At 44.6% G+C, this 25243-nt stretch overlaps 1 protein-coding gene across 1 annotated transcript in view; it reads left to right on the plus strand.

Moving 5' to 3' along the window:
• LOC135376491 (ELMO domain-containing protein C-like) overlaps positions 1 to 25243 on the plus strand; it is a 37403-nt gene that overhangs the window by 8070 nt on the left and 4090 nt on the right. Inside the window, exons 4-5 of the mRNA XM_064609003.1 lie at positions 3496 to 3638; positions 24915 to 24977. Of these exons, the coding sequence (XP_064465073.1) occupies positions 3496 to 3638; positions 24915 to 24977 (206 nt within the window). The remainder of the gene's footprint in view (positions 1 to 3495; positions 3639 to 24914; positions 24978 to 25243) is intronic.

Here is a 25243-nt window from a genome sequence, read left to right on the forward strand (position 1 = left end):
TGCGTTTGAGCCGTGAAGAGAGAGCACTGAAACTGTCGGTGGTCACGATGGAGCCACATCCAAACGCGCGCTCCATGATGCGACAAAAGCCTCAGTGAGTGATTGGGCGCTGATCTCAGTCAGCGGCACTGCTTCGAGGTACCTCTAAATCGCTCTACACAGGTTAGGATGTATCGGTATCCTTAAAATGGTGGGAGGGGACCGACGATGTCCATATGGACATCATCGGACCGGGCGCGATGTGGCAGACACGGCTGAAGTGGAGTTCCAGTGTGGCGACCGACCTACACGCGCTGACAAGGAATGCAGGTCTTATCCCAGCGCTAAACATTTTTATTCATGCACGGCCAGATGTAACGCTGTGTCAGAAGCTTTCCGGTAGCGCGCACGCCAAGATGGCGCCAAGGCCGTGCGTCGCCGGGCCGGCTCAAATTTGCTGGAACGAAGGGTCGATTACCGCATGTGCTGGTATCACAAATGACAGTCGTCTGTGGGGCAGGAATGGCGACCTCGCGCAGCACCAGTGACATGTCTAGCGTGGCTAAATATTGTTTCAGTTCGGAGTCGCCGACTTGGGCCCGGCGCAGAAATGAATTGGATGCACGAGAGGGCATCCGCAGCACTGATGTCCACACCGTGCACATGACGTATATCCGTCGTGAATTCGGAAATGTTTGCCAGATGCCGGACTTCGCGTGCGAAGTAGTCGGTGCGGTTGATACGAAACAGGCATGCGAGGGGCTTATGATCCGTTAAAACACGAAATATGCGGCCTTCCAGGAAGTATCAGGAATTACGGACTGCTGCATATATGGCCAAAAGCTCTCGACCACAGACACTGTATCGAGTTTGCGCGTCGTTTAGGTGGTGGGAAAATAACGCTACAGGGTGCCATGCGCCGTCCATATGCTGCTGCAAAGCTGCGCCCACAGCGGTGCTAGATGCATCTACAATGACGCGGCTTGGTGCGTAGTGGGATGGACTAGCACAGCAAAGTCTATGCTAAGTCAAGCATAGGCCTGCTTGATATCTGCAAAGGCGCCGACAGCGGACTGCGACCAAGGGACGCTGGACGGCGGCTTTGGGTTGTAGCGGAGCATGTCCGTGAGTGGCTGAATGGTGGCGGCACATTAGCAATGAACAGACGGTGAAAGTTCAAGCCACGTAAGCGACGAAATTGAGGAATGTTCGTTGGCTTGGGAAAATCAGTCATGGCCTTGTGGAAGGTCATGGACTTGAGTGAAGCTTGAGACTGGCGAAGAGCCTTTTCTCATCTCCGCTTCGGGTGAAATAATTTCCGAAATGACAAAATGGCTCTAGACGAAATAGTAGAATCATCGAACCCCGCTCAACGTAACCTAAAACACTGCCGTGACAAACCAAACTTAATATGGTGGATGCAACTTTTGACGACAGAAGCATTTAACAGGGAAGAAATAATGCCAGATGTTACAATTTCCATGTTCCCTACCACAACACCAACATAAACCCGTAAGGGTAAACAAAGTCAAGTCAAGAAACCTGAGCTTCCCCCCCCCGAAGGATGTTCAACAGAGAAAGTAAGTTCAGGGGCAAACGAAGTAAGGGTGGTAACTAAGCTCTCAGTAGAAGCCACATTACAATAAAAAACACAATGATGTCATTAACATACCTAAGGACCATTAACATGCCCCGCACCAATTCGAGAAATAAAAGAGCGAATAGCGTTGTCGAGAACATTTAAATGAATTTCAACCAAAACCGGCGAAACCAACGAACGAATGTAAACGCGTTTAGATTGAATGTAGGGATCATTCTCCCAATCGATGACGGTGGAGGATAAATAGATCCGAAGGACAGCCAAGAAATCGTGAACAGACATACTAGCAGAACACTGGAAGCTAATGATGTTGTTTTCAATTAAGTTCAACCCGTTCAAAGAGAAGCGGCACTTTCATCGAGTAATAAAGATCTTTAATATCAAGGGAAAACAGGTTAAGTTACCGTGGAATTCGTTGAGGGAATCAATTAACTCCATAGAGTGTTTGAGAGACAGGGAACCTGGATAAGGTAGCGTTTTTAGTGCGCGTTGAAGGGAATCTGATACACATCTCTGCCATGCCTCGGCTCACTAACAACAACCGGAAGAGGCATGTCAGGTCTGTGATTATTGAGAAGGAATTTAACTGCTAGGGAATCATAACGACAGTTGTTAACAAGTTTGTGCAAGGAATGACTATCTGCGCAGTGTGCGCATTGTGTGTTCTGCGCGGGGTTCGATGATTGTATTATTTCGTCTAGAGCCATTTTTTATTTCGGAAAATATTTCACCCTAAACTTTGTTCCGCGTTTGATCAGTTTGCCGTTATTCCCTACCACCACTCCGTGTCGCACAACATATATGATGTGGCAAAAAGTTTTGGTATCAAGATGGTTTTTTCCTAATGCCTTTCAACTTAGTAGGTTAACGCCTTTCTCTTCTGTTTGCGCAGGTTGCCCCATGAAACATCGTAAACTGTTTGTTCCCTGCAATCAATCAGTTGTATACTCCATTCCCTTGGAATGTGTTTTTTGTTATGTAGGTCAAACCGGTCGTTGTTTGAATGACCATCTACGGGAACACTGTCTCAATAGTAAAAACATGGGTCTTGCATCAAGTGAACTCATTCTGCACCTTCGTGAATGTAACATTTGCAAAGCTGTTTTTCATGAAACCAGGGTACTTTGTAAAGAAAATAATGTTTGGAGAAGGTTGTTGAGGGAGTCGGTCGAGATTGCTACTTTGAAGAGATGGCGCTCTTTGGCGTTTGCCGTCTAAACCTATGATCTCTCTCTCTCTCTCTCTTGACGTGCGCGGGTTCGGAACGCGCACGATTCAGTATGGCCGGCTAGCACCACTACAATCGTTATGCGCCTTTAGACGCAAAACATACCGATCATTTGATCATACGACGGCAAAAAGTGAATGAACTGAAAATTACTACTTGGCAATAGAAATTGATACAGGTTAGCTGCAATCCGTTCCATCCAATTTTATAATCCATCAATGAACCCATACGAAATTTCAATCAAACGCCTAATTCACTTCTGGTCATGAAAAATCATTTGCCTCAGAACGAATCCTGCACCAATGGCGGAAGAGTACAAATGCTGTGCTGCTGTACAACTGTTTCTGCACGTTGGCCCCACAGAGTTCCCATTGAATTCATTTCACGAGGCGGACTTAACCGTCATCTCGGTCGTGCCCAATCCGCGTTTTCCAGGCATGTAAGCCTCGCATAGCAATGGTTGCATCGTTGTGCTTGCACCTAACAAGAAAGATGTTTCAGCTTCGTAATAGCCGTTAGCAATATTTTTCCGAGACGTGCCTTACGCTGTAGAAAACATATTTTCGGGTGAATCTTTAGCACTCTGCCCTCTTGACATGCGAAATATGCAACATGACAAACAAATAGGAGCTATAGTAACACCTAAATATTAGCTGAGTGCCAGTGATGCTTTTATATTCAATTACAGCTACAAGCCGTCCCCTGACCGACGAAGAACTGACTAAACTGGCTGAAACGCGTCCCATCACAGTCCTCTTCGTCGGTGATCGCAGCTACAGCGCGATATCGAAGGAACAATTCGTGATATATGCACAAAGCCAGCTTAATACGGTAAGTGCGAAATAGATGTACGTACTGCGTTGCTTATGGTGGGAATGTGTAGACAGAAGCTATGTTTCTCACATTGTGGGAGAGGTTACCTTCATGATAGAGCTTGCTGCAAAGCTATAGAACTCTATTTTTTAAGCAGATGGATTCGAAGAGACTTGATTGAGTCCACTTCGTGGGGTTCACCGGACCCCAAACTGAACAAAATGAATATGTCCCGAAGTTATGAACTAGGATGCATCCTACTTGTTGAGTGATTGTGTTACTTGTCCTACTGTTTGAGGGAAAAAAATTGACTTGATCATGATAATGATTATGATGATGGTGATTACCCTAGATGCATCAGGGCGTACGATACCAGCCAAATACGCGCCCCTAGGCTGTGCAAAAAAAAAACGAGAGCACCTATCGTCAGGGGCAGCAGGAATGCGCCTGCTCTACGAGGTGTTTCACGAAGGTCCTCTGGCTGAATGATTCGTAAACAGGTGGCGCCATCGAGGACCTTTCTTTTTGGTAAACATTGCGACATCGGCCGTGAACTGAGTAGTGAGCGGCTCATTTGCATACGCTCACTAATAAAATGCACATCCCAATTTTTCAACCTTACTTCACACATCTACGGTATATCTGTTTTATGTATGGGGACCTTCAGCGAAAAAAAAATCAAAGAAGAAAAACGCGTCGACGCTCAGTGATTTTTTCGAACAACTTATCCGATTCGGTCTACATTTTTCCTGCGCGGTGTAGTGCACCAATGTGCTATTTCAATCAGCTATCCGGCTGTCAATGTCGTGTTCATCTGATCAGTTCATAACAAGGGGACGACGAAAGATTAGGAATAGCAGCAAGATACGCTTTGGTATGTTGGGCGTTCGTTATCGACGTGACGTGCTTGTTTTTTGACAGTGATCTTGAAAGCGTGCAAAGTAAACTTAAAATTAGGATGTTTGCCGGTCTCGTACAGATCGGGCGATTCCGAAACTTAGCTGAAATTATATTCAAGAGTGCTACAGAAATACAGTCGCGAAGTTTCAACCAGAACAACGAAGTGGTTTTCGAGAAATTTGAAGGAATATGCCGTGACAGCAGACGACGGAAGTCTCAGCTGGATTCAACTCCCTCTCATGCAACGTCAAATGTGACGTGGTTATGGTATTTATGGTGGCAGCTCGCCCATTGGGCGACCGAAGCGCAATGCACAATACAGTCGGAGGTGTATGTGCTTTGCGCTTGAAAGTTGCCACGCGCGACGTCGTAATGTCTGATAGCAAATTTAGCGATAGTGACGGGTCCCTGTCACTAAGCGGTGAAGATGAGCTCATCGGCGCCGATCGATTGAAGAACCGGGGACGTCGATGAACCTTTAGCTACTGACCCTTTGCAACATCAAAGTGGTTAGCCAGTAAAAGTAGTGGATGATCGGGAATCGATTGACGCGGGTAAGACTCATCCATAAAAGCGCACTTTTTTGCGTATATATGTTCCGCTTGATCGTGACACCATTCTAAATTGTCCAAACATTGCAGGTGTGTGTGTAGCCACTGCTCGCCAATACCAGCATGTGTGTTGTGCGCACAATCCGGAACCTGTTTCGATCAGTCACGTACACATGGTGTTGTATTCTCCTGAAAGGTGTTGTAAGGTTTGTTTTTGTTGCGCAGCTTTTTATTTGCATATAAAAATGTGTGTTTCATGGTACGTTATGCAAAATTTCAGATTTGGTCATGTATGTATCAGAACTTGGATAGACTGCTGAAGAAAGCTGCTCTCTCTATCCATTCCCGCAAGCGGCAGGAGGTTGTCAAAGTGATAAGTGAAGGCTTTCCATTCATGTCATTACACCTGGAGCAAATGACAAAATCAAGGATAAGCTGATCTACTTCAACGTCTTCAATTACCCCTGGCCTATGAAAAAAAAAAGCCCTTTTCAGGACCATCCAACATATCTGCATCAAAGACCATGCTTCTGCATCGAATAAGCTCTTATCATCATGGATGATTATAGTATTTCATATCAAAAATACCTAGACGTGCATTACGAATGTGCAAGATGGATCAGCCGTATTTTTGCTAATGCGTTATGGCGGTGTGTTCATGAGCCCATGGCTCAGATTTTGATTGTGTCAGGGGTTGCACACTAAGATGTCCAGCATGTTGAATATAAAAGACTTGGAAATGTTTAAAAACTTTCAAAAATATCAAAAATACCTGGATGTCCATCACAAATTTGTAAGATGGAACAGCGGTTTGCAACATGTTTACATGTCGTCTGGCTTATTGTTGCTCATGTTACAACAGGTGTGTTCGTGAGCCCATACTTCCTCAGATTTTGATTGTGTCAGGGGTTGCACACTAAGATGCCCAGCACATTGAATGTTTAAGAAATATGAAAAATACCTAGACGTGCATGACAAATTTGTAACATGGAACAGCAGTTTGCAACTTGTCGACATGTCGTCAGTCTTATTTTTGCTAATGTTACACCGGTGTGTTCATGAGCCCATACTGGCTCACATTTTGATTCGATATCAGGGGTTGCACACTAAGATGTCCAGCACGTTGAATATAAAAGATTTGGAAACGTTTCAAAACTTTCAAAAATATCAAAAATACCTAGATGTCCATCACAAATTTGTAAGATGGAACAGCGGTTTGCAACATGTTTACATGTCGTCTGGCTTATTGTTGCTCATGTTACAGTGGTATGTTCGTTAGCCCATACTGGCTCAGATTTTGATTGTGTCAGGGGTTGCACACTAAGATGTCTAGCACGTTGAATATAAAAGATTTGGAAATGTTTAAAAACTTTCAAAAATATCAAAAATACCTGGACGTACATGACAAATTTGTAAGATGGAACAGCGGTTTGCAAGATGTTTACATGTCGTCTGGCTTATTGTTGCTCATGTTACACTGGTGTGTTCGTGAGCCCATACTGGCTCAGATTTTGATTGTGTCAGGGGTTGCACACTAAGATGTCCAGCACGTTGAATATAAAAGATTTGGAAATGTTTAAATACTTTCAAAAATATCAAAAATACCTGGACGTACATGACAAATTTGTAAGATGGAACAGCGGTTTGCAACATGTTTACATGTCCTCTGGCTTATTGTTGCTCATGTTACACCGGTGCGTTCGTGAGCCCATACTGGCTCAGATTTTGATTGTGTCAGGGGTTGCACACTAAGATGCCCAGCACGTTGAATATGAAAGATGTGTAAATGTTTAAAAAATATGAAAAATACCTAGACGTGCATGACAAATTTGTAACATGGAACAGCGGTTTGCAACTTGTCGACATGTCGTTAGTCTTATTTTTGCTAATGTTACACCGGTGTGTTCATGAGCCCATACTGGCTCACATTTTGATTCGATATCAGGGGTTGCACACTAAGATGTCCAGCACGTTGAATATAAAAGATTTGGAAATGTTTCAAAACTTTCAAAAATATCAAAAATACCTAGATGTCCATCACAAATTTGTAAGATGGAACAGCGGTTTGCAAGATGTTTACATGTCGTCTGGCTTATTGTTGCTCATGTTACAGTGGTGTGTTCGTTAGCCCATACTGGCTCAGATTTTGATTGTGTCAGGGGTTGCACACTAAGATGTCCAGCACGTTGAATATAAAAGATTTGGAAATGTTTAAATACTTTCAAAAATATCAAAAATACCTGGACGTACATGACAAATTTGTAACATGGAACAGCAGTTTGCAACATGTTTACATGTCCTCTGGCTTATTGTTGCTCATGTTACACCGGTGTGTTCATGAGCCCATACTGGCTCACATTTTGATTCGATATCAGGGGTTGCACACTAAGATGTCCAGCACGTTGAATATAAAAGATTTGGAAATGTTTCAAAACTTTCAAAAATATCAAAAATACCTAGATGTCCATCACAAATTTGTAAGATGGAACAGCGGTTTGCAACATGTTTACATGTCGTCTGGCTTATTGTTGCTCATGTTACACCGGTGTGTTTGTGAGCCCATACTGGCTCAGATTTTGATTGTGTCAGGGGTTGCACACTAAGATGTCCAGCACGTTGAATATAAAAGATTTGGAAATGTTTAAAAACTTTCAAAAATATCAAAAATACCTGGACGTACATGACAAATTTGTAAGATGGAACAGCGGTTTGCAACATGTTTACATGTCCTCTGGCTTATTGTTGCTCATGTTACACCGGTGTGTTCGTGAGCCCATACTGGCTCAGATTTTGATTGTGTCAGGGGTTGCACACTAAGATGCCCAGCACGTTGAATATGAAAGATGTGTAAATGTTTAAAAAATATGAAAAATACCTAGACGTGCATGACAAATTTGTAACATGGAACAGCGGTTTGCAACCTGTCGACATGTCGTTAGTCTTATTTTTGCTAATGTTACACCGGTGTGTTCATGAGCCCATACTGGCTCACATTTTCATTCGATATCAGGGGTTGCACACTAAGATGTCCAGCACGTTGAATATAAAAGATTTGGAAATGTTTCAAAACTTTCAAAAATATCAAAAATACCTAGATGTCCATCACAAATTTGTAAGATGGAACAGCGGTTTGCAACATGTTTACATGTCGTCTGGCTTATTGTTGCTCATGTTACACCGGTGTGTTCGTGAGCCCATACTGGCTCAGATTTTGATTGTGTCAGGGGTTGCACACTAAGATGTCCAGCACGTTGAATATAAAAGATTTGGAAATGTTTAAAAACTTTCAAAAATATCAAAAATACCTGGATGTACATGACAAATTTGTAAGATGGAGCAGCGGTTTGCAACATGTTTACATGTCATCTGGCTTATTGTTGCTCATGTTACACCGGTGTGTTCATGAGCCCATACTGGCTCATATTTTGATTGTGTCAGGGGTTGCACACTAAGATGTCCAGCACGTTGAATATAAAAGATTTGGAAATGTTTAAAATCTTTCAAAAATATCAAAAATACCTGGACGTACATGACAAATTTGTAAGATGGAACAGCGGTTTGCAACATGTTTACATGTCGTCTGGCTTATTGTTGCTCATGTTACACCGGTGTGTTCATGAGCCCATACTGGCTCATATTTTGATTGTGTCAGGGGTTGCACACTAAGATGTCCAGCACGTTGAATATAAAAGATTTGGAAATGTTTAAAAACTTTCAAAAATATCAAAAATACCTAGACATCCATGACAAATTTGGAAGATGGAACAGCGGTTTGCAACATGTTTACATGTCGTCTGGCTTATTGTTGCCCATACTGGCTCACATTTTGATTCGATATCAGGGGTTGCAGACTAACATGTCCAGCACGTTGAATATAAAGTTTGCGGAAGTTGAGTGTTTATGTAGTCATCTTTTATTGTCCCTTATTGTAATGTACATCCACAGGACTGACCAATTGTGTTAAAATTGGGTTGTTGGTATCGGGTAGTCATAATGATGTTCAAGCAGCAAGCTCTGAGCAACCTGTCGTCCTGTCCTGTCAACAAGGTTGTCTTGTCCTTTGTTGCTTGAACATCATATAATCACAACACTGATTTGTGGATATAACTTACATATTTATATTATGCAATACTTTTCTCACATCAGCAATGTGCAGGGAAAAATTAAATAGAGCTGTGAAACCTGCGAATTTGAGTTGTTATATTTGTGACCCATTAATAGGTGTTGATTCTGGCACAGAAAGGAGTGCCACTCTCATCAGTTAGTGTCAGCTACTGAAGGGGTACAAGACAACATTATTGAGCATAGTTTGGCGATATACTGCTCCGGTAGGGATAATACCTTAGAGAGGCTATATGCAAAACAAACTGATGTAGCCTGCTGGATCAAGCACTTCCTTCCGAGGTACGCGGGACTGCCGTTGCGTGCGGTGCCGACAATTTCTGTACACATCACTTTTGGCTATTATCAACAAAGTAATACCTACATTTCAATACTGCGCGTATCCAGTTCTTTGGACACCGTTGCCGCTAACAGTTGACTGCGTGACGGCCGACATCTTTTAGTTCGAGTTGCGTCCGGCGCCGTCCCATACATATCGTGCCCGCAGAACGTCTCTTTACCTCATATGCATCGTGAACGAAACGTGCGGAGTACACGCACGCGCGTGTGACAATCAGACCTTTTGTTGAAGATGTTTCGAGTGTGTGACTCCCAACAGGTGCTTTTCTATATCCACTTTCGTCACATTGTCGTCGACAAAAGAGTTGTTATACACCCGGGTTACGTTTTCACCACTTCCGTACGGAATATTCTTTTCGCAGGTAAGACGAACTAGAAGTGCTCAAAATACCGAACGATACGAGACAAGTTAGTAAATAAGCGTCAACTGCCTTTATTAGGTGGAGTCATCCACGTAAACTGCCGCTCGAAATGAAGATGCGAGACGTATTGACATTGTTGTTCGGCCACATTTTACAAAACGCGTCTTTCGTTTGACCAGACTACATGCAGCAAGTTTATTGCCGTCGCCGTGATCCTCGAGCACCTTTTGGAAGTCGTCTGCTCTCACCGCTGCAAGAAGGCGCGAGAGCAGACGATTTGTTCATCCAATAAGCGGTCTGCCATCGTAGCGGATATCGCTGTTGCCAACAGAAATCGCAATGTGCTAGCGCTGTTCTTATCAACTTAATTCGTTTATTTAATAACCGTGGCGATTCTGGACGAGCGAATTCACAGTATTACGTTTTCAGATATGAGGAATCGAATGGTACGCTTTGTGGATAGGCCAGGGTGTACGAGACCGTCCCTTTAAGTAGTGAGTGTATGCATGTCCCTATCACGACTCTTCTTTTCTCGACTCCGAAATTTCATCGATGACGTCAACTGTTTACGAGCTATTCAGCCTGGGGACCTTCGCGAAACACCCGGTATATGCCGCAATACAAGGATGCCGTCTACTCTACACCCTTTCTCCTGTAGGGCGATGTATGTACAACTGACTTTCCGCTGCCTTAATGGCCGGCTTCGTGACCATAAACGAAGCGATAAATGCAGGAACTCCGATGTTTACCTTCATCGTCTAAGTTGCCTGTCATCTAGACTAACACGATTACTGTTTGGCGTGAGTCGATATACAAAAAAAAAAAAGGAAATGGTTTTCGGCATAGCATTGGCAATTGTGTCGACGGCAGGTTGTGCCAGCAATACCTCTATGGTCCTCCATGTGGTAACATTTCCTTGAGTTTGAGAAACACAGCGAGCGAAGGGGACAACGCAAGACTCGAAGATTCGAAGGGTCTCGTGTTGTGCTCTTCGCATTGTGTGCTCCTCAACCTCAAAATGCCACCTCTATCGCACCGCTGTTTAGCTTAGACAAATATGATATGCAGTGATGTTAGAATGAAGCGTCCTTTTAAAAAATTGCCTTCAGTGAGACGCCTCCGACAAGAATCGATGTATTAGTACTATGAGGAACTTGAGGAACGCACCATAAACTCATCGGAGGTGTATTGGTTACCCACCGCCAGTCAATTATCTACCTTACTGTACAAGGGATTCAGTGCAGGAAAGCTGACTCATGGAGTCAACCGAGAACCAGGGACACTGAAAGATGATTTACACACGTTCTCGGTGTGTCACGTTTTTCGATCTCTGCTTCTCGCTTTCCATATCCAAAGCTTGGTGAAAGTTCTGCCCCGGATAATGACAGCTGTTCCGTTGACAGAATTGTGTCAGCCGTTGAATGTTGCATTGGCCGAGCAGGTGCAAAACATTCGCTCCTATAGGAACAATCGTTTATGATTGGGCAATTTCCTTGAGGCAAAGCCAGGGGAACGCGAAAGAAGGGAAGAGGCATCGCCCGATGATAAATGCCCCGGTCAAACGGAATGATATGTCACTTTGAACAATTGCACTGAGTGTCATTCGTCTGTAGTCACAAGACATGTTTTAGTGACACTAGGTAGAATGTACGCCAACGATTTAGTGAGCTCCCCAAACTCTCTTAGCTTCTTTTCGGCTGACCGAGTGTGTAGCCTCGACGGCACGCTGTGTAGCACAGGTAAAATGATTGAGAAAAAGCGAGAGGCACCGACATCACAATCTTTTCAAACCAGTATTTTCCATCATGTTTACCTTGGTACATTGTGACAGTGTGCCGAAAAAGCATGTCATCACTCGCGTTAACCGCATATCAGAACCTCGCAGAGTCTGGCGGTGGTCGTTTTTGTTGTGGCATGTGTTCGAATTGTGGTCTGATGTGATGTGTTCAAAGTGTTAGTGTTCGAAGAACATTTGCAGAAGCTGCTTCTAAATATTTAAAACAGAAATGCATTATGAGGAACGTATTGTGGTGCAAGCCGGAAATCTTGGCCGCCGTTTATTCTCATCTGTCGTAATTACCAGCATTGCTTAACCGACACTTAAGCCGTGTATCGGGCACGATGTGAATGTGACATTCGCTTAGTTGGAGTGCACTTCACGAAAATTGCACTAAATCAGCCCATGTGATAGCGGTGTAAGACCGGTAATGTTCGCGGTTTTTATTTTTCGCTCGTGCGTCCTGATGTGTGAATTTCCAGTGTCGGAACTGCACCTGTTCAGAGCAAACCGGGGAAAGCACGTGCTATGTAAAGAGGGCGCATCGCATACTCAACAACTGCTTGCATTCCATAGACGAAGCTAACTTCTTCCACACCTCCGTGTCCGTTCACTTAACCCCAGTATTGTACTAAACAACGTGACAGCGCGCCAAATAGTACACGGGGAACAGGAACATCGAGAAGCGGAAAAGGCCACACGCTCGACTAAGTTTTATTTCCCAGTAGCATAGCCAGGGAGCGAAAAGAAAAAAGAAAAGGAAGCCCACAAAACAACAGGAAAGCGAACACCAGCGACACCTCAATGCCCTCTCAAAGAATGCAAGTTCCATATTTGATAGAGCGATGGAAGCTTTACTGATACAAGTGTTATCTACGGCCTTTACAATCGCATGAGCCTCTATAATCTCTCTTACCAGGGCCTTGCCAGTAACCCCCAAAACACGGGACCGACCGAACCGCAAGCGCATGCTCTCTTATACCCTAGTTACACTAGCGCTCTCAACCACGGTTGAGTCGACCACGGTTGAACTCAACCGTGGTTGAGAGTGTTACACTGCAGCGCCAACCGTGCTTGACTGCACAACCACGGTTGAGTTTCGACCGAGCTCCTCAACCACGGTCGGGTCAACTGAAAAGCAAGATGGCGGACTCCACTTCAGCTACTGTAGTGTCGTCGGAAGCAATAAGTGAGCTGCCGTGCAGTAAAACACACTTCGTTTGGTCAGATGCCGTGACGATGCACTTGATAAACCCCTGGGAAGACAGTGTAGCCGTATCGGGGACCAAAGAGGCCAGAAGAGAAACGCCGCCGATTACGACCGCGTCGAGACAGCTACTGCAGTTTTCGTCGGCAAGCAAGTGCGGGTTAAAATAGAAAACCTGACGATGGAATACAGGTAGGAAACTCAGTTAGTTTATTTCTTGTTTCTGCTTGCTTTGTTGTGTATGGCACAGCTACTTACGCATATTTTATCCAGCTACCACAACATGCTGGTAGATGATTCCGTGCGATCAGTGGCGTTTTCGTCGCATACCTGCGAGCGCGTATGATGTACATGCTGTTTGGTGTCCTTTTCGATGTTTCATACTATTTGGTACAACTGATGACATGTCATACTTGAATCTCCAGCTTCACCTATGAAAACTACAGCCACACTGCACGGTTTCGCACTGCTACAAAACGACTACTTCAGAAACAGTGATATCATGATTGGTGAGCATAACCACAGCTGCAATCTGAATCTGTGTGCTGATATGATGTGTGGAACTCTGCATCTGTTTCAGGATGATTAGGGGATATCGAAATGGGGTGTGTACGTCCTCTTCGCTGGAATATGTGTTGCAGTTAGTGTCAGTATTTATGTTGTAATGTACTGCCACCTGTGGTGTGTTGGTATTTTGGGTTTTCGTTTTCGTCTTTACTTTTTGTCGCGAGCTTGTTCTTCCAGAACCGCACGCATTAAACTGTTGCAGCTCATGAGCCGCGACGTTGTTTGGAATCAGGTCGCACTGCATACACTCGTCTGACAGGTTATGGGCCCAGGACGACGCGTCGACTATGGTTTCTAAAGCGCCGAGTGGAATCTTCTGGCATTTTTCAACAACTGCGACGACATACATTGAAGAAGCCTTGTTCAAGCAACATCGACTTTGCTACTGGTTGGTTGGTGCCTAAGTCCACTGAAGCAGTTAGGACGCAGAAAGGGCTCAACACAGTGACGTTGCCGAAAGAAGTTTGTGGCAAAAGGTACGGAGTACGGTGGACACTTGTACGGAGCGTACATTTCACGAGAAGTACGTCCACAATTTTTTTTGTGCTGCGACATGTCTATCTCTGACGAGTTTAAACTTCCCAAGTTGTCGTCCGACAACTACCACCCATGGGCTATACGTGTACGAGCCGCCCTTGTACAGAAGGGGTGCTGGGAAGCAATTGACCCTGGCTACACGGGAAGAGAGATGAGTGAGCAAGAGAAGAAGAACAACAGAAAGGCGCTCACCTTTCTATTCCTTGTTGTGGAAGACAACTACTTGGATGATATCGGTGAAAGCCCTACAGCGAAAGCAGCCTGGAACACGCTGCATGATATGCACTCGAAGTTTGGACTCCTCCACATTCTTCAACTGATGAGATTTTTTTCAACTGACGTGAAAATGAAGGCGAATGAGCAAGTGAAGGATTATCTAGGAAGACTTATAGAGCTGCACCGGAAGCTGTCACATGCAGGCTACGCCTTCACAGATAGAGAAGTGGCTCTGGTGATGCTGATGGGACTTCCTGAAACCTACGAGACGCTCATCTTAAACCTAGAACAGGATGAACAGACGTTGACAACTAAAACTGTGAAGACGAGACTGCTCATCGAAGAGAAACGAAAAAAAACCGTCGTGACGAGGAGCAGAGCACTGCTGAAGACGAAGGTCAGACAACGGCTCTCCTCACTAAGAATTATGCTAGGAAGGATGACAGCAAACAGCGGCAAAGCAAATCACCAAGGTGTCAAGGTACGCAGAAAAGAAGAGTGCGATGTTTCGCATGTGGAAAAATTGGACACATAGCCAAAGACTGTGACCAGTTCCCGAGCGAGGTTAACACCGACAACCAGAAAAGCGGTAGAACACAAGCCAAGGTTGCAGTGCACAAAGCACTCTGTGTCCAAAATTGTACCCTGTCTCCTTCACAGCTTAATATTTGGCACCTGGACAGTGGAGCTACGGACCACATGACGTCCTGTCGAGCGAAGCTCACTGCCATCCAGCCATGCGATTCAGCAGTTGAAACAGCAAGTAAAGAGTACGTGAAAGTCGTTGGAAAAGGAACAGCTCAGATACAGCTATCAGAGAGATGCGGTGGTGCATTTATTACACTCGAGGACGTTCTCTATGTTCCCGAGTTGAACTGCAATCTTCTTTCCGTTGGAAGAATTGAGGAGCGGGGGATTCAGGTGACCTTCAGCGAAGGAACAGCGACAGTTGCCGAGAGCACTGGCGAAGTAATACTCACCGCAACTCGTGAAGGAAGGCTATACCGTGTTCAAGAGGCGCAGATTGCGTCGAAACTGGTGAAGGTAAAAGACCCGACGTTGTGGCATCGACGACTTGGTCATCTTCATCATGACGCTGTCCGACAGCTATGTGGTACAAGCGAAGACCACCGTGAAGTAGACAGACGCAAGACTTGTTGTCTGGGAAAATTGAGACGACGAGCTTTCCCGAGAGGTGAAGCAACTCGACCTCCTGCGCCTCTGGAGCTGGTGCACTCAGACGTTGTTGGCAGAATCACGCCTACGTCTAAAGGAGGCTCCAACTATTTCGTGACATTCATCGACGATTATTCCAGGTACACTGTGACGTATCCGATGAAGACCAAATCAGAAGTGCTCCGAAAATTCGATGAGTACAGGCGCATGGTGGAAAACCAACACAGCACGACCGTGAAAGCATTGCGCTGTGATAACGGAGGTGAATACACCAGCAAGGAGTTCACGGAGTACCTTCTCAAGCGAGGCATAAGACGCCAGCTAACCGTCCCTGGTACACCTGAGCAAAATGGAGTTGCTGAGCGAATGAACCAGACCTTGCTTGACATGACAAGGTGTCTTCTCATAGAATCTGGCATCACGAAGGAGTTGTGGGCGGACGCAGTCACGACGGCATGTCATATTAGGAACAAATGTCCTTCAAAGGCATTGGAAGGCGAATCACCAGAAGCTCTGTGGACAGGGGGAGAAGTAGCCCTAGACTACTTAAAAGTGTTTGGGTGCAGAGCCTGGAGTGTCCGAAGTCGACGAAAGAGAGGAAGAAAATTGGACCCAAGAGCCGAAGAGTGCATTTTTCTGGGCTACCCGGAAGGCATCAAAGGGTACAAGCTGTGGAACTGCCAACAGGATCGTTTCTTTGTTAGTAGAGCCGTCACCTTTGACGAAGACATTTTCCCGTAAAAGTTTTTTAAACTGCCAGCACTAGTGTCGACGATATGAGCAATAATGGCGAAGTCACTGTTACGCTTGACGCTGACGACATCGTAAGTGACCTGCAAGACATCCACGAAAGACATCACAGTGACGAAGACAGTTCGCCACCTACAAATGAAAGGGAAAGCACGGAGCAACCCACCAGTGCGGAAATCAATGCAGTTTCAACGCTGAGACGTTCAGAGCGGTTGGCAAACAAGAGACAACTCAGACTTGAGGCAGAGGCTCGTCACGGGTCCTACATGGCTAAGCAGGAGGACAGCCGAGATCCAAAGACGCTAGACGAGGCACTGTCGGCGCCAGATAGAGAAGAATGGAAGGCAGCCATACAGACCGAATTGCACAACCTAAAAACCTTCAAGACGTGGGAGCTGGTTCCGCGACCAAAAGATAGACGAGTGGTCAAATGCAAATGGGTATTTCGTAAGAAGTATAATGGAAATGGTGAACTGGAACGATATAAAGCGCGTCTGGTCGCATGTGGCTATTCCAAAGTGGAAGGAATAGATTTCAAAGAGACGTTCTCTCCTGTAGTGAAGCTAGTCTATCCGAACACTACTAGCCATAGCAGTGGAAAGAGACTGGAAGATCCACCAGGTGGACATAACGGCGGCATACCTCAATGGAACTCTAAAAGAGACAGTCTACATGGAGCAGCCACAGCCTTTCACAGAGGGAAGCCAGGACGAAGTATGCCTTCTCAGGAAGAGCCTATATGGATTGCGACAATCAGGAAGGGAATGGAACTTCACCCTGGATGAATTCCTGAAATCAGAGGGCATGAAAAGGTGCAAAGCAGACCCCTGCGTCTATGTCAGTCAAGACAAATGTCTCATCGTAGGAGTATAGGTTGACGACCTGCTTATCATCTCAAGAACTGATGACGAAATTTTGAAGTTCAAGAGACCATTAAGCCAGAAATTTGACACGAAAGATTTAGGCGAAGCCAATCATATTCTATCCATACGCTTGAAGCGAGAGAATAATGGAAATTTGTCGCTCGATCAGATGGTTTATGTCGAAGAGATCCTGGAGACGTTTGGAATGGCGGATGCAAAGGGGGCGTCGTCTCCACTTGATCCTGGAAGTAGGTATCAAAAGGCGGACATGAACAATGGATCAAGAGAAGAGCTGGCATACAAGTACCGGCAGGCAGTTGGAGCATTGTTGTACCTTGCCGGAGGAACGAGACCGGATTTGGCCTTTGCCACTTCGTACATAAGTCAGTTCAACGAGAGTCCAAGTGAAGAACACTGGAACGGCATCAAACATATCCTTCGGTACGTAAAGCAGACAAAGGATCATGCGCTCATTTACCATGGAACCGGGAAGTGCATCGAAACTTTCTGCGACTCTGACTGGGCAGGAGACAGAACAGATAGAAAATCTTTCAGCGGGTACGTCGTCACTCTTGCAGGCGCAGCTATCTCCTGGAGCTGTAAAAAGCAGCGGACAACTGCGCTGTCGACAGTAGAAGCCGAATACCTCGCAATGTGTCATGCTGCGAAAGAGATATTGTGGCTTCACCATTTCACCGATGAAATCGGGGCGAAAGAGTTTGCGAAGGAGCCACAGGTCATGCTGGTTGACAACCAGGGAGCAATATCTCTCGCCGCCAATCAAGTCACATCAGAAAGAACTAAGCACATCGATCTAAGGTATTTCTTACTGAGGGAAAAGGTTGACGAGGGAAAATTGCACCTCCGATACATCGAGTTGTCAAAGAACCTCGCAGACCTTCTTACGAAGGCCCTCACTGGCGGAAAGACTGCCGAACATAGTGTACGTCTTGGAATCAAGAGACATATGAACATGGTGCCAGTGCATTAAGGGGGAGTGTCAGTATTTATGTTGTAATGTACTGCCACCTGTGGTGTGTTGGTATTTTGGGTTTTCGTTTTTGTCTTTACTTTTTGTCGCGAGCTTGTTCTTCCAGAACCGCACGCATTAAACTGTTGCAGCTCATGAGCCGCGACGTTGTTTGGAATCAGGTCGCACTGCATACACTCGTCTAACAGTTAGTATATCACTGCTTGTTCTGAACTCTTGTGAACCAAGCATGTGCTTAAAACATATAATAGTTTGTAAAGGCATTAAGTGGTAAAAATAAAAGAGCAACAATTCTGAAGTCACTAAAATGATAAATATGGATAGAATTTACTAGGCTGGAAATCAGTGCCAGTGCTGGCAATGCTGCATGTAATCATATGCATATTACTATTAAGCATAGCAAGGCAACTAGTGGGTGGGGATCCATAGTCAGGAGATTTATGTGCAACAAGAAAAGACTATAACAGTAGCTTGTGTGTATTGAATTGTCATTTGTTATGCATGCTATTTATCCCCTGTGTATGTGTATGTGATGCACTATAAGCATGCTATGTTGGAAGTAGTCCCGATAAACTTCGAAGGAGTGACAAAACAAATAAAAAAAACTGCAGAGGAAACATTGAGGCATCTTCCTCAGTAATATGTCGTCTCACTGCATGCTTCACACATTCTTGTGTATCTTCAAGGTTCCAATTGTACACGAACAGCCAGATGGAAACCATTGTTGCAGCATCCCAGCCTGAAGAACAAACAACTGAGCAACAAGAGACAAGTTCGGAACCTGCACAGACCTCACAGAGAAAGTAGCCCAAAAACCAGACTGTGATGATGCAGGTCTTAGAGGCTGTGGAAATGAGAGCTACAAAAGCTGAAAAAAGGAACGAAGGTTTCAAAGACAAGTACTGAGGCTGCAGGAAGGAGTTAATACAATGTAACAAGAAATGCTTCGATAAGCAAATTAAAATGGTGCAAGCGAGATGGTGTACTGTGGAAAGAGCTAACATTTCCTTCAGTTCATATTGTGTGTTCCTCAAACTCAAGGAAATGTTTCCTCCTTCAAAGAAATGTTTCATTCGATGCAGACTTATTTTCAATCATCGCCACCACAATAATTTTCTTTTTTCCATAACAGAGAAATCTTGCATACGTAGTTTGTTTTTTAGCTTTATAACAGTGCATTGTCCTTGCAAAGCCTCATTAAATGTATATGTGTAATGTATTATGTCAGTGATTCTCGGCTTTTGTCACTTAAGCTGACAAAGGGTCATTGCGTGAAAAAATATAGGCATATTACGGTAGTTATAAAACCTACATATAAGGAAACATGACAGTAAAATTATCCAATGTACTTGCCCGCAATAAATATGCTGTCATAGTGTTGTAAAGCGTTGTTTGATTGATTGAGATTTTAAAAAATATGGAGGTGTTCGGGTCAGCTACTGCAGAACTCGTGAATAGAAAACAGTAGAAAAACCAACCTCAAGATGACGAAGAGGCAAAGAAAAAAAACATGCAAAACAAACAAACAGGGTCCACCTGATGGATGTGTCCAGTAAACGAAATAAGAGTTCAAATAAACATAGACTGTAAAATGTCATTGGTGTTGCTTTCTTCATTTTTTTTTTGTATTTGATAATGTGGACATTTGTTTCTTATGATATACAGCTTTTGCTTGCTAAAGTTGCAGCTAAGTGCAACGGACATGACCGAACCTCATACAACAGGACACACAGTTGCCCTTGGCTGCAACTCTAACAAGTACATGTACACAATCTCCCAACTCGTAGAGCTAGGGTGGCTTTTCCTGACGAGGGAGGGGAATCGTCGATGTTATTGAAGCATGATGGGCGCTTTCAGCACCTCTCATTTAAAATCATTATTATTTGCTACGGCAAAACGTTTCAATACTGCACCGTTTTGCTATGCTAATCAATCTAATTGGTTTATGGGGATTTTAATAATTTACTTCACAAGCAAATGCTTAGTGTTTAAGCAGGGTTTGTTTAATGCTGAGATGTCCTTTGGTGGAGACAACTGTGTTGGCGTTTTCGAGGCCCTTTTTGGTGTGGGGGTGACGCGCTAGATGTCGACTTCATGAAGGCGTTGCTCCATAAATGTGCAATGCGATGGCATCCTGCACGCATGCCCCACCTTCAGTGGAAACTGCTGTCGAATGTTGTGGCATTTCCCTGACATGATGGCGGTAGTCCTGTATTCAGTCCTGCACTGTCATTCATGCCTCTGCACATGTTATGTAGAATGCAACCTCTAATTATCATGATTATCATGTCACAGTTATTGATGTCGCATTCAATCCCCTTTAGAAGGATGCAGAGTTGTGCTTTCACTCTCCCAAAGGCCTTTTCAACCACGTGCCTTGCATCTGACAGTCAAGCATTAAACTGGCGTCAGAGTATAGCTTCATCATATACGGCTGCAAAGGAAACGCTTGGTCACATAGGATGACTAGACCCACGATGAACCCTTGCCTTGTCTCTATGTACCAGCCCTTGTAGTTGTAATAGTCTGAGCCTTGGTTCTTTGAGAGCACATCTCAATGTGGCATCCGTCCAGAATCTTGAGAGAGTCCTGTTACTCCGTCAAACCGACGTAGGTGGCTCTGCTTGTGTTGTGAGCTTCACAAACTGGGATTGTAGTTTGTCCAATCACTAAGTAAAAATTCCCAGTACACATGATTCACAAAATGCCTGCTGACACGCTGTTCTGCAGCTGCTAATAGGCGATAAAGGGCACCTGCCACTCTTTTGCAAAGGCACAGCCTGCCTCATGTCCGTGTCTCGCCTAGCTATGCTTTGGCAAACGCCTACCATGTAGCTGAACGTTGCACAGGTGACGCGATAGTCCCGTTTCGGTTTAAAGAACTCGTCAGCGAGGTTGGGCCGTGTGGTTTCCGACCAAGACGCTGGCCGTCGATAGCTGCGCAGTTGCTTCTCCCTTGTGCACAATCACAGGGCTGTTGCTGTCAGAATTTCCACCTGTTGCCGTGCTGCTTTCCGCTTTCGTCGCTTATCTACCGCGCGCGCACAGCATTCAGCTCACACTCTGTTTTCCTCAGTCGAGACTGGAAGTAGACGAGGTACAGAAAAACATTCCCGACCCTCTCTCGCACCACGTCGTTCTTCGGTTCGCTCGAACACATCGCTTGTCCAACAGAACGATCACGCACAGTACAGACACGGCAGCACAAGAAATATTTACACGAAATATGTAGAACTCAACGAGGACAATGACATGTACAACAAAATAAAAGACTAAATAACGCGGATAAGAAAAATGCACGGCGACGCACGAAATAGCAGAAGTATAGCAGAAGCGTTCGTGCGAATTATTGTTGTGAACATATTTCGCGATTCGGCTGAAATGTAAATTTGGAAATGCGAAACAGTAGTAAAAATGTCGAGTTGCGTACGAAATCCTTCCAATACACAGTAACACACATTCTTGGGGCATTATACACCTCTGGAAAGCGTCCAAAGCGTTATCTTATTTAATATTTAATATTTAATATTTAAAATTGTTAGTGTTTTGGGGTTTCTCTATTAGCTCATCAGGCGACGCCGCTAGCGCTACTCTCAACTGAGCTCACAGAAGCCCGTGTAACTGATTTCGTTGCTCGGTTCACTCAACCGTGGTTGAGCCATTCGACTGCAGTCGACTCAACCGTGCTTGAGAAAGCTAGTGTAACTAGGGTATTAATCTATCATTCACCCACCTTCCCAGCGGGCTAATATACCATCATCCACACGACAGTGGTATCTTATACATTACTCCTGTTCTGCGCTCAACAAAATCCCCTGCATGCTTCTTCCCGCGACACGGGCCATTAGGCTAGGAGTTAAAAACCCGACACAGTCTATGAAGCCTATATTAGCCTACACCACTGACACATCATACTTCTGACTAATCTTCTTGGGGTTGTGCATAACGCATGCACATCCGGCATCCCTACCTTCTTCTCTCCCAGGCTGACGCTATGCTCCCCTCCCTTCCCTTAACTGATTTTAGGAAGCTCTCACTCATACAATAAAAAATGCAGGAACGTCACCCGAACGAGACATGTCCTAGTATTTGTCCCTTCTATGTTGTTCCAGCCTCTGAACATCAGTTCTCCCATGTTCAACATTTGCCGCTTGCGTCCATCCCGTCGTAGAAATGTTTGTGTGAGTGAGCAAAAATGTAAGAGTGTAATGATGTCGAGTGAGAGTGAATGGCTGGTTTGTCCCTTCAGATGACGCACCCTGAAAGTCGCTGGAGAGGAGCGTTAGCTTAGCTCAATTGGTAGATCCTTGGACCCGTAATCCAGAAGATGTGGGTTCGAGTCCTACAGCTGGCTAACCTTTTCAGTGACTTCCAGTGACTCTCTCTGCATTCACATTCAAGAGCCCCATCTCTTAGAATGCAAATGCATGCAAAAGGGACATTGACAAAGTGGCTCACAAAAGTTTTAAAAAATGTGCTCATGTTTTTTGTCATACTAGAATATGAATTACGAATATGCCTACCGTTAATGTGGCAATCAGCTTTTGTCATCACATACTGGACAACTAAAATTACAAGTACGTTTAATAGCACCAGCTTTATGAAATTGTACATGCAGGGTATACGATTTAGATCTGGGTCATAAACTGTCTGAAAGACTTTTCAAATGATGTTATAGTCTGAATATTCGTGTATGGATATGAATGAACATTAACTGTACTGGACTAAGTTGCTTATAAACACAAGCTTCTCCTATACTAAGTAATGCACTAATTTGGTAAATATGAACGAAATGAGGGAAATTATGGCAAGACGTACCTCTACCTAGTATATTTGATATGTATAGCCCGTAGTAGTTACTGTGGGAAAGGCTCGGCGTATCCTATGCACTGAACAGGCTTGTATAACCATTCTGGTAACCACTTGGTAGCACGAGGGTTAAATTTAACAGAAGAATGATTAAATACCACGGTATAAGGATTAAAAGTGGCGGCATAAGGATTCAATCCAACGAAACAATGACTAAAAGTCGCGGCATCAGGATTAAATTCCACGGTATAAGGATTAAAACCCGCGGTATAAGGATTAAATACGATGGGAAAACCTGTTGTAGCTTTGGTATTTAAAACCTCTAGCAGTTTCTGTGGGAAAGGCTTGGTCTATCCTATTCACTACAGAGGCTGGTATAACCATTCTTTTGTTGTTTTCAAGTTTGTGCCACACCCATCTCACAAACTGTTGGTATGCAGTGTATCTGTATTTCCTGTATGAGACGACACAAGCTTTGAACAAAGCTAACGCTAGTAGGACGGCGAGTATTATTTCAGCTCTACTCTTTCTGAATAAATAACGAACAATGACGAAAAGTTCAGAATAACTGTTTTGTATGGAAACCCACCAGTATTAGTGTGCAAGACACACGCTTCTTACTTGTGAATAAGAGCGGTCATAGGTCGTGCTGCCCTCGAAGTTCTAAGTATGCTACTTTGACGACGGCTCCTTGCAGCATAAGCACTCGACCTCTTTCGCCATTCTTATGCATGAGACACCGGCACCTTAAGAAGACGGCGCCGTCAAACAGGAATATTGCACAATCTGTTCATGTGATATGATGAATACCGAGTCATCATGGTGAATGCTGAAAGCTCATCACCCGTCTGTTGTTTGTTGTCTACGTTGTCCGATGCGTATGGAACTTCCTCTCGATCCTGAAGTTGATTCGTCGCACAACATTTCAAGAGTAAGGCTTCGAACTCTGCTTCACATAGCAGCACTTCCTCTCAGTTGCTGAAGGGTATCTGAAAAGTCGCCTTGTTGACTCCGTGGTGGTTTCTCCTTCGACGTCCATGTTGAAAAAAGCACCTAGCAATACGGAAATTGCGCAAACTACCCGAACTTCCAGTGTGGACTTTCCGCCAATAAACGTCGCGGGCGCTTTACGTCATACACTGGGGAAAAGCGATGCATAATAGCTAAACTTTTGCGTTGATCGCACCAGTTTAGGGTTGCAAGCGACTCCGCTTTTGGGCTCCTTGCTTAGAACACTTCGCGGCTCTAGCACAGACGAAACGTTTCAATTGTAAATTGGAGGCACCATGTAGGTTCGTTATCCTTACAAACAAAACGATTTCCAGGTTCTTGTCAGAGACCCTTTAACAGAGCCATTACGGTATATGTCCTTCTAGTACGCCCGTTGAGTTTACATGCAAAATACCGAAAGTTCACATGCACGGCACTGGCGCATGTCTTCATCGCAGAGGTCTTCTGCGTTATACCAGGAAGAGGTCGAATATCAAACGGGTGACTTTTCTTTTAATTCTGTGTTAGCGCCGCGAAGCAACTGTGGCTATGAGCGGCGTACAGATGGGGACCGGTGAAGAGGGGACAGCATAAAGAAGTTGGGGGCAGGGGAGTTAATATGCGTCCTGGGCCGACTTCAGGGGGAACTGGGCCAACATTCGTCTGGAAAGTCTCCGGAAAACCTCAGACAGAAAAGCCGGCGGAAGGAGTCGAACCAACCACCTCCTGGTCAAAAACGGGTGGCTGACAATTCTATTCATGTATCCCTTCATCTATTCATCTATGTGTGAATCTATTCATGTACTCTTTTGTGCTGTTTGGATGTCACTGCAACGTATGACGTGCGGCACGGTGCTGTTCCCTGAACATTTGTCCCGAACTGTACAACACTGCTTAAACCCCACCCAATGCCGTGGAAAGTTCATTGTCGCTATGAATGGAACTCGCCATTTGCAACACTCTACGATGTTGTTGGAACTTATTCTTGGACGAAGTGCATTATTTTCTGTAATTTGTACCGCTATGTAATCTACGAATCACAAGTTCGACGCGTATGACAAAATTCCATGGGTATGACAAAACACTGCATAATTTACGAATTAACGGACACTGCCTATCTCTCTTCTTATGTTCCAGATAAATGCAGCCTTTGCAGACAAGAACATCAAACTGAAGATGAAAGTTTACGACACCTATGTGGTACGATCTTATACTCGACTTCCAGACATGCATTAGCATCAGTGGGCCTATTCATACAGAGGGCACATACTGAGCCAAGGTGCTGGCATGCAACCACGTTGAGGGCAAGGCAATTTCATTGCAGCAACAAATTATTGGAACATGTTTGCAAAGGACGCTGATATCGCGGTGTTCCGTGTTTGGAATTCAGCACTCATTAATGGGCAAAAATAAGGCCAGAACTTTGAAAAACTACTTTCGTTTCCGACTCCTCTTTCGCTCCGACA

Source organism: Ornithodoros turicata, chromosome 1, assembly GCF_037126465.1.
Source record: "Ornithodoros turicata isolate Travis chromosome 1, ASM3712646v1, whole genome shotgun sequence".
NCBI lineage: Eukaryota > Metazoa > Arthropoda > Arachnida > Ixodida > Argasidae > Ornithodoros > Ornithodoros turicata.